The 12,660-nt window shown below is 44.8% G+C and overlaps 1 protein-coding gene across 8 annotated transcripts in view; it reads left to right on the forward strand.

The window, feature by feature from the left end:
* The window catches only part of ICA1 (islet cell autoantigen 1), a 135,864-nt gene that overhangs the window by 102,026 nt on the left and 21,178 nt on the right, over window positions 1-12,660 (forward strand). For 7 of the 8 annotated variants that reach the window (XM_037046397.1, XM_037046400.1, XM_037046399.1 and 4 more), the window contains 4 exons: window positions 6,938-7,035; window positions 9,055-9,107; window positions 11,746-11,808; window positions 11,921-11,953. In XM_037046397.1, coding sequence (XP_036902292.1) covers window positions 6,938-7,035; window positions 9,055-9,107; window positions 11,746-11,808; window positions 11,921-11,953 — 247 coding nt within the window. The remainder of the gene's footprint in view (window positions 1-6,937; window positions 7,036-9,054; window positions 9,108-11,745; window positions 11,809-11,920; window positions 11,954-12,660) is intronic. The other variant, XM_037046404.1, reaches the window with a different exon arrangement.

A 12,660-nucleotide genomic window follows, 5' to 3' on the forward strand; every position in this document is an offset into this window, starting at 1 on the left:
GTAGCTCAGGCCCTACTCACAAACAGTGAGTTCTTCTCCAGCCCCACCTCTTCTCACTCCCTATCTCTTTATCGAGAGGAAAGGAAAAACTTATCATTAAGTGGGGTTGTTATTTTATGCCAAGCTCTCTGCTAAAGGGCAAGGTGTAGTCATGTCTAGGAGAGTTTGTCATGGTATGCATGACTCTAATATACCAAGATTGGGTGTTATAATTAATGATACTGTTAGGTTCAGCATTGGCATATAGAAAGGGAAGTGCATATATATATATGAATATATATATTCTTTTTAATTTTGTTTATTGATTTTAGAGAGGCTGGTGGGGTGGGGCGGGGGGAGAGAGAGACACATTGATGTGAGGGAGAAACATCAATCAGTCACCTCCCATACTCACCCTGACCTGGCATTGAACCCACAACCGTTTGGTGCATCGGATGACACTCCAACCAGCCGAGCCACCCAGCCAGAGCAAAGCACGTATATTTTAGTGCAGCCTCAAAATAACCTTGGGAAGATGGGCGTACTTGTTCTTGTGTGCATGTTTCCAAGAGGAAGCTGAAGCTCAGAAAGGCTTAGTAACTGGCCCAAGGCCACACTCCCAGTTCGTGGCAGGTCTGGGATGGGGCCCACTCAGGCTTTCTCACTCTGCTGTGTGGCATTTCCTCCAGGTGGCACTTCTGGCCATGAGGCAGGAGAGCAGCATAAAGCAGAAGTACCACTTTAAAAGCTACAGCTGTAAACTTACTATTAAAAATAACACTCTAACATGTTTGCTTGTAGCCGAAAGCCTCTTTTATGTCGTCCGCCAGGTACCTGGAAACCTATGATCTTTTCTTGAGAATTTGGAGTGAAGTCCTCTCCATCTCCTTGGCACTTCCTGTGAGAGGGGAGCTCAGTACATGCTCTTGGCTCGGCTATTTAATGCTCTTTCTTAGCCAGCCGTAGAATTTTAAAGACCTGGATTCAAATGTTGCTTCGACCTGTTAGTGGTTGAATAGCCTTAAGCGAGTCACTATGCCTCTCTAAGTCTTCATTTTCATGCCAAGAAATCAGGAATATACTGGATCTTGTGAGATGTGGAACACATGCAATGCAGTACTTTAAACAGAATAAATTTTTACAACATCTACTTCCTTTTAGATTTTTAAAAGTCGTTGATAAGAAAGCACATTTTGCATGCTTACCATGAACTTGGTACTGTGCAGAAGCATTATTTCAGTCAGTCCTCACAATGTCCCAAGAAAGGTATTCTTGTTAATGGCTCCACTGTTCTGATGGGCAAACAGAGGCCGCAAGGGGGGAAGACCATTTTCCATGTCATAGCACTACGTAATCTATCTTCAACGTCAATGTCTTCCCAGGACACTATCATGCCCTCCCGGTGCCAATTTTCCTTCTTATTTTACTTTATTTTCATTTTTTAAGAATGTAACTTTTTTTCTGAGTGGGAGGAATATCTTTAAATTTTTTAAATTGATTTTAGAGAGAGAAGAAGGAAGAGAGAGGGGCATTGATTCGTTGCTGCAGTCACTCATGCATTCACTTGTTGCTTCTTGCATGTGCCCTGACTGGAGATTGGACCCGCGACCTTGGGCATCATGATAACGCTCTAACCAACTGAGCTACCCAGCCAGCGCCCTTTTTATTTTAAAGAATAAGGTTCTAGCCCTGGCTGGGTGGCTCAGTTGTTTATAGAGTGTTGAGTGTTGTCCCGTGCACCAAATGTTGCACGTTTGATACCCAGCTGATGCATGTACAGGAGGCAACCTATTGATGTTTCTCTCTCAAAAAAAGTCTCTCTCTCTCTCTCAAATCAATAAACATATCCCATATCCTTGGGTGAGGATTTCAACAAAAAAGGTTATATAATTTATGACTGTGTTCATTTTTCTCTAATTGCACTCTTTAGCATTCTGTTCTATAGTACAACGTGAGGGTGCCTTCTGGTCCAAGATTAATAGTGCTCCTTATTTAGCGTCTTCATGAACTTATAACTTCGTAACCGCGTGGGTGGGAGGGCACATGCTTCATGGCCGTGAATCGCGTGGCTCATAGACATCATCGTGTCCTCTGCTTTTTATCCTTCATGTGATACCAATTATATAAACACAAACACACACACCCAGCTGAGTGTAGCATCTTTTTACCATGCCTCATTATTCTGAGCACTTTTATTTCCTTTTATGGACAATACTTGGCACCTTTATAGGCATGCAGTGTAAGTAATGGGAAGTAGCATAAGAGAAGTAAATGTCGTGATTAAAAATTAGAGAAAATGCTATCCAAATGTCAGAGTCAAGCATTCAATTTAAGTCAGATATTAGGGCCGGCTGCTGGCCTTCTGTCTGTGAAGTTTGTTTGGTGGGTCGTTTTTGCTTTCATTCAGATGACTGTTGCTCTTGCTTCTTATTTTCCTAATATAGGAAGTAGTACCCCCCGTTATTATATTAAGCTGTTTCCTTTCTAAGACACTTAGCAAGCTCAGTCTGTGCATTTCCTCTGTCACGCCGATCTTATACATCATGTGTGTGCTTCCTGAAACCATTTAAGCCTTGATGGAAACTATTAGCATGTCAGTGCAGGCTTAACAGAGAAAGGTTGCTTAGTCTAAAAACATTCTTTCCTCCGCAGAGAACTTTTCAGTTTTATGTGATACTATACAGCTGCTAATAGTGATCTTCATGAGCAATTTTAACGAAGGACTAGTGGGGTTGGGGGTTAGAAACCGAGTGCACTCACGTGTCATTTCTGCACATGGATTTGAATGTGGCTTCCATCAGCCGGTGATAGGAAACAGTTCCATCTGAGGGCTGCTTCATCTGTACGGTTGGCCAGGCCTCTTCGATTCATTTCGCCTGAGCAGGTGTGCGTGTCACCCAGAAAGCTGTCACCTCTGACTTTCATGGACGCTACAGGGTTAAGTGTTTTCAGCTGAGTTGTGGACTTTAATCTAAAGAATCACCTCCACCCCACCCCCTAGCTGGGCCTTTTAATCAAGCCTTGTGGAGAGCAGTGGTCCACCGTGTGGGTGCCCTGTGCACATGATTTGTCCCCTCTGATGTGTCAGAGTTCCTCCAAGCCTCTTTATCTCTTCAGAGTCAGAAACGAGTTCCATCTTTGTAAGAAACAAGTTCCATGTGTGCTGGGGGTGGGGGGCAGGTCCTGCTATGTAGAGGAGTAGGTAGCTTAGTCTGATCTAAAGCTCTTACTTTATGAAGAGATGCCCCTTTAAAGTCGATTGTGGTGATGGTTGACCAACTCTGAGACTCTTCTAAATATCCCTGCATTGTTCTCTTCAAACGGGTGGGTTCTCTGGTACATGCTATCTCAGTACAGCTGATACACGTGCGTGCATACCCACACCATTCTCCTTGGTTCAAAATTCTAATGTTTATGAACAAGCCCACGTGCCCAGTATAATTTTTCACTTGTGATTTCGTAAGCCTTTTCATATTACTCTCCTGATCCTTTGCATTTTCTGGCTAAAGAACTCTAACTTCTGCTGTTTGACCTTCTATACATTAATTTATCAATCAACAAGTATGTATATAGCATCCCTTTTAAGTGGCAACAGCCAGATTATAAAAGGGACAGTGGTCATAACAGGCCATGAGGCGCTTTTGTCACAGGAATTATTAATAATAAGGTAAAGTGGCAATTGGAACTGCAGCCCTTCTGCTGGTGAAGCACAATAGTGATTTCGCTGTGACTGTGGTGGCGGGCGAAGACAATCGAGTCCCTGCTAATGCCTGACAGGGGCCGGGTTGAAAGGGAGGCAGGAGTGGTTTCCATGACAAAGGGATTGTCTGAGAGCTGTTGAAGGGTGGTTCTGGGGGCGGTCAGGCTGCCAGACAGAGGGGATGAGAACGGTGGAGCCATCCAGGGCATCTCAGGGGCTTAGGGACATGTCCTGGCGGCCGAGAACAGACAGGTCCTGGCCCCTCCTGGTTCCCAGTGATAACCAGGAAATGCAGTGAGAACTGAGCAACCCAGGCCTGGGCAGGTGTCAGAGAATCCAAGAGTGAGTGAGTCCTGAAGCCCTTGGAACTTGAGCTGAAAAACACACCCTGATTTTACCAGATGCTGTGGGGCATATAATTAAAGAAAAACAAAACATCTAGACTACAGTCCATATTCCAATTGCCTCATTTGTTCCAGTGCTGTTCTTTATGGCACTTCCCCTCCAGCCAAGGAGAGTGGATTCCATTTGGCTCGCATGCATTAGAGAAACAGAACAAGCCCCAGAATGCGAAGGAACTAATGAGGCACAATGTTAAATATTAATGAATGCCGGTAAAGGAATGTTCTCCCTGTGCGACCCCTGCCGACCTCTTTAACCCAGCCCCATAAGTCTTGTCCGGTTGCACACTATACCGCAGCCCCAGTGGCGTCCTTTTTGTCCCTCGGACAAGCCAAGCTGTCCCCACCTTTAGGCCTCTGCACTCAGGGCCCCCTCTTTTCCCTGAGCTGCACTTGGCTGGCTTCTATGTGTCATTTAGCTCTCATTTGAAACGTCACTTCCAAAAGAGGACATTGCTGGTAACTGATGTGGTCCAATCCCTTGCTATCCCCCTATTTTGATTCTCTGCCTAGGTCCACCACTAGCTGATAATTTTGTCTATCTCATTTACTGGTGTACCCCTAGCGTCCAAAACAGCACCTAGGTGCTCAAAAACTGTTTGTGCCCTGAGTAGACTCTCCTAAATGCCCAGAAATAGGAAGTCATTACAAACAATGGCAGTGCCTTCTTGATGTGGTTTGTGCAAGAAAATGCTTCAGCTCTTTAATCAGGGCCACATATTCAGTGAGAAAACCTTGGCTCTACATTAGAATGATGATGAATAAAGGTATATTTCTATATATTTTAATTCATTATTGAATGTTTAAGGGACATAAAATCTTTTTTATATTCTCCACTATAACAAAGAGTTGGGGGAGGGTGGGGGTTTCATTGTTTTTAGAGAGAGAAGAAAGGAAAGAAATTCCTGATGCTAGAGAGAATCATCGATTGATCGCCTCCCATATATATCTGGACCAGGGTCATACATGCCCACGCCCAGACTGGAGATCAAACCCACAACCTAGGCACCTGACCTGACCGGGAACGCAACCGCAACCTTTCAGTTACAGGACGATGCTCCAGCCAACTGAGCCACACTGGCCAGGGTGTAGAGAGTGTTTCTGATTCAGAAATACCAACACAAATTACATTGGTTAAGAGGGCATCTACTGTCTATAATATATATATATTATATCTATATAGCTATACACACAAACAGATTCCAAGTATATAAGTAGTACTAGCATGAAAAAAGAAAGGAAATACATGAAAATAACAACTCATTATTTGGGAGAAATGAAACTATGAGTGGTTTTTCCCATTTATACTTTCCTAGCATTCTACATGTAGTACTGTTATTTTTCTAATTTAAAAATATTTTTAAAACACAAAAATAATACAGAGTAATAATTAAACATTACTAAAACTGTGAATGCAGTTTGGAGATAGAAGGACCTTCGCGAATCTGGCATGCTACTACAGGAAGCTTTATGGAAAACAGTGGCCATTCATGTGGGCTTTGCGAAGACATATTTTGAGGGTGGACAGACGAGTAAATAGAGTTTGTTTTGGTTAAGAAGCAGAATGAACGAAGATAGAAAGGGCCCGACTCATCCATGGGAGACGAGCCTAAATGAATGGAAAGCTCACATTTGGGGGTTGGGGGGAGGGACTTGGGGGAGGAAGATAGGATCACGTGTTAGAAGATCTTTGTTAGAAGAGGTTTACACTAGAAGTGGAAGAAATAAGGAACTACTCTAGGTCCTTGAGAAGAAGGGGGAACATGGCGGCCTGGGTGTTTTAGGAAACTCGTCCTGTGCAGGGAGTGAGCCAGAGCTGGCGTGAGGAGGGCGCTCCGTGTTGGCCTGGCATTCGTGGCAGACACCAGCATCGGTCACAGCCCTGCTCCCCTCTGTCCACCTTCACCCAGCCCTCCAGCCAGGCATCACCAGTCAGTCCGGCTGGCAGAGGAGGCTCGGCTGCCTGTTCCTGTGCATGTTGCCTCACTAGTGAAGTGAGAGCTGGGGAGATGGAAGGCAGGAGAAGAGATGTGAAGGCCCAAGGGATGGGCTTTCATGGTTCGGGAAAGAGAAGCAGGATCAGCATCTTGAGATGTTTCTTTCGTGTTTGTAGGTTTGTGTTTTATTTAGGGCCAGAGAGAGCTTTCTGTGTAACTCCTCATTCAGGTGTTAGAGAAATGTTCTGCTTTGTAAGGTTTTGTCTCTGGGGTACAGTTTTTATGCAGTTGCCCTTGTAAAAAATCTTTCCTTAACTATTTAATAAACCTCGAGGATAGTCACTCCAAGAACTATGTCTCATGAGAAGACTCTCCCCTGCCTTTAATCTATAAAGGTTTAGAAGCACCTGCTGTGTCCACTTGGAGTTAACTTGTTAGAATATGCTCAGCCACTATTTCTGTTTTTTTTTAAGGTTTTGTTTTCTCTTGTTTTTTTAAAGCTGTTTTTAGATGTGAAATAGCAAACAAAATTAAAAATAAAGTGAAATTGTCTCATCTCGGGGGAGAAGAGCTTCTACTCTGACAGTGTGTGGGCTGCAAGCAGAACAGAATGTTTATCTTAACTACATGTTAAAGATGGAAAATAAAGTTAGCAATAGCCAAAAGGCCTTCTTCGGAATAACTTAAAACAAAGGGGAAAACACAAATCTAGTGGCAAAATGACTTTACTTTATAGGCTCGTGCTTCTTGGGTGGGTCAGAGAACATATAAACTTTCATTGCTGTCCACACGCACGGTGGCCTCCCCAAATCTCAAAATCAAGGTTTGGTTGCTGGGATGAGGGGTAGTTGAATTTTTTATGGATGATCTTTTTTTTTCTTTTGTTCTCTTTTCCTCTATTATCTGTGCTTGTGATCAAGAGCTTACAAGACCCCATGAAAAAACTGGTTGAGAAGGAAGAAAGGAAGAAGCTCAAGCAGCAGGGAAGTGCCGAAGCCACAGCGGAAGAGCCAAGTCAGTAAGTCACCGGCCACTCATCTTGACATCTTTGTTCCCATGGGTGAGGGCAGCATAGGCCACGCTGACCAAGTCCTCTGGGGCCTCAGACCCAGGCTCATCGTTTACTCCCTCGCTTCGGGGAGTGGGTATGTTCAAATGGAGACCAAACGGCCCAGCACGTTTTTCTACTAGACCAGGACACCTCAATAAGAGACCCACTCCTGGGGCACTTCGGAGGGACACACTTGTGAGGCTTTCAGTGGGGCAGGAAAGGGTGGTGTCCCCACCGCTGCCCAGCCCCAGCTTTCTGGACCCTGTCTGGCCCTTCCGTCACCATCACTTACAAGATCCTGCCCTAGATAGGAAATCCCCTGGCTTTTGTCTCAAAGGAGGAAATAACCTATGACATTGCCGCGTAACTCATCTCCTGCTTAGGTGCGATCATCTGAAAGCATTGGGCTTTGACATGTTGTGTTCTACCCTTCAGACCGGCTGTTTTCTCCTCTGTGAGGCGGAGAGCAGCTCTGAGTACAGGAAGTGACTGCTCCATCTTCATTTCTCGCCTCTGTGCAAAGAAAGCGCCTCCAGTCATTTTACATAATGAGAGAATCGTTGGACATATATGGTGCAAACCTTCGCATACAGCCAGGAGAAGGTTTAAATGCGAATCTGTCTTTTTCTATTGAGATGTCATAGCCTGCAGGAGCAGCATTAACCTTGAACAGGCCTGACCTAGGAAACCAAAATAGATTACCCTGCCGTTTGCTCCTCCTTTTCCACCCACACACACAATTAGATGACAGTCTTATGGCAAAGCAGCCTGATATTTTTACTGTGTTTCTAAATAAGTTTATACACACACACACACACACACACACATGTTTTTTTGTCCCACTCAAGTATTTGCTACCAGTTGTAGCCACCCCCTTCTTTTTTAAAGCAAACGCTAGCAAATTTCTTTAGTGCCAAACACAAACAAGTTTTCACTGTAGGAAGGCTATAAAATGGGATCTCAGTGTAGTGCAGTTGACTATATTGGGGAAGCAGTTTAACCTATTCCTAGTAATAAAAATAAGAATTGTACCAGGTAGTGAGCGCCTTCTCTGTACCTAGCACAGTGCCAGGCACGTTACTGATGTCCTCTCATGGCGGCCCTCCGTGTAATCAAGGTGGGTACTTCCCCAGCGCGTGAGTGATGGAAGCGAGGCTCAGAGAGGGTGAGGGACTGGCCGCCACCCCCGGGTAGTAGGAGGCAGAGCCTGGAGTGAGCCCTGGCATTATCTTTTCACCAGGTATGCCACCACGGGGGAAAGAAAGCCCCAGCCCTTACTCAGAAGGGAACCACCCGAGATCACCTTGATAAGTTTTAATTCATTTCAGATTTCTGTTTTTATTTAGTACTTCATTTTTAAAAGCTCAAATGTATAGTCCATGCGTTATTTTAAAAGACAATGAAAACTTAACAAGCATTTTCCCAGAAAGAACAGGTAAAGGTGAACCACTCTGGGAGGAAGGAGGCCCGGAGGCAGCAGCTGGGTCTCAGAGTGGGGGTGTCTCTGCCAGGGTCCTACCTGTGTGTGGGAAGAGCCAAGGCAGGCGACAGTCATCTGCCTCTGAGAGTGATCCTGCCGTCAGCCTCGTGTAACATAATTCCCCTGCTCAGACCTCCCCCAGAAATTAGGGCAAACACCTGCTTGCCTATTGGTTGTTTTACTATGTGTTAAAAAATGATAACGTCAGTATCTATCTTTCTTGTACCTAACTAACTACCTAGATATGTACAGAATTTGTGCCTTCCAATGAAACAAGATTCAGATGTTATGATGCTACCACCCAGCCTTGGGACAGGAGAAACCAAGCAAATGTATTTCTTCTTCAAAAGCACAGCCTGTCAATGACTGTACATTCACCTCATACGTGTGTGTGTGTGTGTGTGTTGTGAGTGCCATAATAGATAAGGTGCTGAAAAGCTGACTGTATCATAAATACAACATTTCAGAACTACATTACTAAAGGTGTTTTTTTTTCTAATTTTAAGGTTAATTTCCTTAGAGGAAGAAAACCAGCGCAAGGAATCCTCTATTTTTAAGAGTAAGTTTTGATTTGTGTTTAGAATTGAGTCTGAAATACTACTGCTCAACAGCCAACTCATTGTTTTTTCTGGGAAACTCCTCCTAGGCCTTTCTTCTCTTCCAGTTGAGAAAATTGTTTATTAATAAGCTTTCAGTCTTAAATTGTCATAGCCCAGTGACGTCAATAACCCTAGGGTGTCTTTAAGAGAGGTTGTACATTGGGAACCAGAAAATATCGTCATTAGTCACCTCGGCAGCGGAATGGCCACCGTTGAGAGTCGGCAGAGAGCTGTTTCTTGTACCACAGATGATATCATTTCTGCCGTTCCCATGACTAGTTCTGACAGCCATTTGGGCTGCAGAGGTAGTTCTAATAAGCTCACATGGTTGCATCGGGTGGGTATGGTTTTCACTGTGCTGTGGGGTGGATGTAGGTCGTTGTGGGAGACAAAGGGGGAGGGTGAGACAGTGCCTTTCAGGTGGTGCTTGGGCCCATTCTGCAAGGAGTGACCCCAGATCCCTTCATGTGCCCACCCTCCAGTGGTCAGAAGAGGCATCAGAGCGTTGGTAGAAGACACCAGGGCTGTGAGCTGCCTGTCGGCTCTCCCTGTCCTCTGCCATTATTGCCAGTTCTTTCAATGGTTCCTCTTCTCGTTAAGGACTAGAGGGAATGGCAAACTGGAGCAGAACGAAGGTGATGTAATGCTGAGCCCCTGGCTGGGACTTAAAATCCTCAGAGATTCAGGGGAGTCGTTTACAGCTGGTGCATGGAGACCTCAATCACCCCAACCCTCTGTTCAGCCCGGCCCTCCCAGCCAGACGTCTGCATCTGCCCTGCTCCACCCGTTGCTGCAGCGCCTGGCCTTTCTGGGACATGGGAGGAGGCACAGACGACTCTGAAAGTTCCCTTCCTTTTCTCCACCCCCTGTTGTCCTTCTGTTTTCCTTTCTACGTTTCCAGCCACTTGCTTCACCTACTTTACTCTTCTCCCACTTCACTGCTTTTCGTTTGCTTCTCTAGGTTGGCTCCTATCATCCATTCACACATGGACACCTTCACTGACTCATGTTCATTTGTTCAACAGAAGTTTATTGAGGGCCGTGTCTGTGGTGGGCACAGCCCTGGGCTCTGGGCCCGCTGCGGTTCACCCGGCCTAGTCAGAGCACTCGGGGTAGGGCTCAGAGGCGGGGGGGCAGCAGGGGCTGATCTAACAATTACAGAGAACAGGGCAACTCTGGCTTTGGTGACATGTGTTGGGGGGACATCACCTGTCCGAGGGATCAGGGAACTAGCTAAGTGGAGTGCTGTTGTAAGACCTGTCAAAGCAAGAGGAGCAGCCAGGGTGGAGATTGTAAACAAGGGAAGGCCAGGAGCAGGTCCGAGGGAGTCAGGCCGAGAGGCAGGCCGGCCTGGCCCCGGTGGCCACGTGAGCACTCTCGGACTATTGCTCCACCCTCTCCAGCCTCAGCGTCCCTTGGGTACTGACAGCATGAATCATGTTGAGGGTAATCTTAAAATTTTAAGATTAAAAAAAAATTTAATTCTGTGGGAAAATGTCAGCTCCAGTTCATTATATTTGTATTCAAGTTGCATATCTGTTAACACATTAATCACATATTCATGCCATTGGTGACAATACAGGACTGCCACATTTTATTTTTCTTTGTGCAGTATGTTTACTTGCTTGTGGCATTTGCATAATATTTTGAGACTATAAATGTTGATCATCTTATTTTATATATACACAGAATGGGATCCTTTAAAAGGAAGTGTCATTTTTTATTCTGTGACTTGCAGGAAGTCTGATGTTCATATGAGCAAACCAAGTTTTAAGGCTGTTCTATTGGGTGTGCTTGTGCATGTATATTTACATACGTACACACACACATTTTATTATTTAGAGCATTTTGTGGTTCCCAGCAAAACTGAGGAGATTTCCCACACACCCTGTGTCTACACGTGCACAGCCTCCCCCATTGTCAACACCCCCCACCAGCGTGGCACCTTTGTTACAGCTGAGGAACCAATGCTGACAAGTCTTATCCCCCAAACTCCATAGTTTACTTTAGGGTTCATTCTTGGTGTTACATAGCCTATGGGTTCGGACAAATGTATAATGTATCCACCATTACGGTATCATACAGAATGGTTTTGCTGTCTAAAAAGTTCCCCGTGGCTTCACTTATCCATCTCTCCCTCCCCTCAAACTCCTGGCAACCGCTGATCTCTCTACTTGTTCATAGTTTTGCCTTTTCTAGAATGTTTGCCAGTTGGAATCATGCAACATGTAGCCTTTACAGATCGACACCTTTTACTCAGTCACCTGTCCTTTATTTTAGCCAGGCCCATATGGCTGAAGTTCATTAGCACCATCAAGTAATAGTCACTTCAGTCGCACATTTGTCCTTGGAAGGACCATCATTAGATCAGTGTCATGTGGGTTTTTTCCTAAACAAAGCAAAGACTTGGGGCTGTTAACACAGTGTTCATTGAGAGCCAGTGGCTTGCGTGGAGGGGACGTGAGGACCGCTGCTTCTGCAGGAGTGAGTGTGTGGGTGCCATCTCTTCCCCAAGCCGTGTGAACTCCTCACACCGTGACTGTGTGAGCATGCACACCATGTGCACTGGTGATAACCAACTGCGCCTTGTATTTACAGCCGAAGAGGAAAAAAGTGTTTTATCCGCCTTGGACAAAAGCTCTACGCATAACATATGCTCAGGTAATCCAGATTAAAGAGAGTGGTTCAATTTTAATAGTTTGACTCAAACTTCTTCCAAACTAAAATGAACTCATGCTTTTGTTTTCTCTCCCCTCCTCTAACGAACTAATAGATGAACTATTAAGCATGAAACCCGAGGAAGGTGGTAAGATTTATACATTTCTTTGGGGTTATAATTTAATTTTTAATACTGGTTTTCCAAGCAGGAAAATGTTATGTTTATCTTTTCCATAGGTGACTGTCGTTTGTCTTTATAAATGAACTTAAATATGCTCAAGCACATAGTAGTGTATGTCTCTGTCATCTTAGTGCAATTAATTTCACAGTGTCAAACCACTAAAGCACAAAGTCGTGATGTCAAAGGTTGTGTGTTGTAGCAGAGAAAACATGGCTGTCACAGCCAGACAGGCCTGGATTTGAACACTGGTTTGATCATAAGTTATCTCTAAGGCCTTAAGGGATTCGGTTCATACTTAAGCTCTCTCAGCCTCAGTTGTTCTCCTTCATTCAATGGAACCAATAGGAACAGTCTTGCTGGGTTATTGTCAGGACAGGAGACCATGTATGTCAAGGGTCTTTTCTGGTCTCTGACATAGGGGCGCTAAGCAGGTGAGATGGGGGGACTAGAAATATTGTTCTGATGGTATACTATGTTGCATTTCCATTGAACTTTAGTTAAATTCAGAGAGTTTGCCGGCTAGGTCCCACACCCAAGTTTACCAGGCCTAAAATCCTTTACCAATAACTAGCCAGAGAGAATCCAGAGCCATGGATTTGTATGAGACATGTGTAGTCTTAAGGAATCCCAAGAAACTGAGTGTGTGCAACCCGGCACAACATTTGCTCTCCGTG

The sequence above is a fragment of the Sturnira hondurensis genome, unplaced genomic scaffold (assembly GCF_014824575.4).
Source record: "Sturnira hondurensis isolate 20B ecotype Veracruz unplaced genomic scaffold, ASM1482457v3 Scaffold0005252, whole genome shotgun sequence".
Classification (NCBI taxonomy): domain Eukaryota; kingdom Metazoa; phylum Chordata; class Mammalia; order Chiroptera; family Phyllostomidae; genus Sturnira; species Sturnira hondurensis.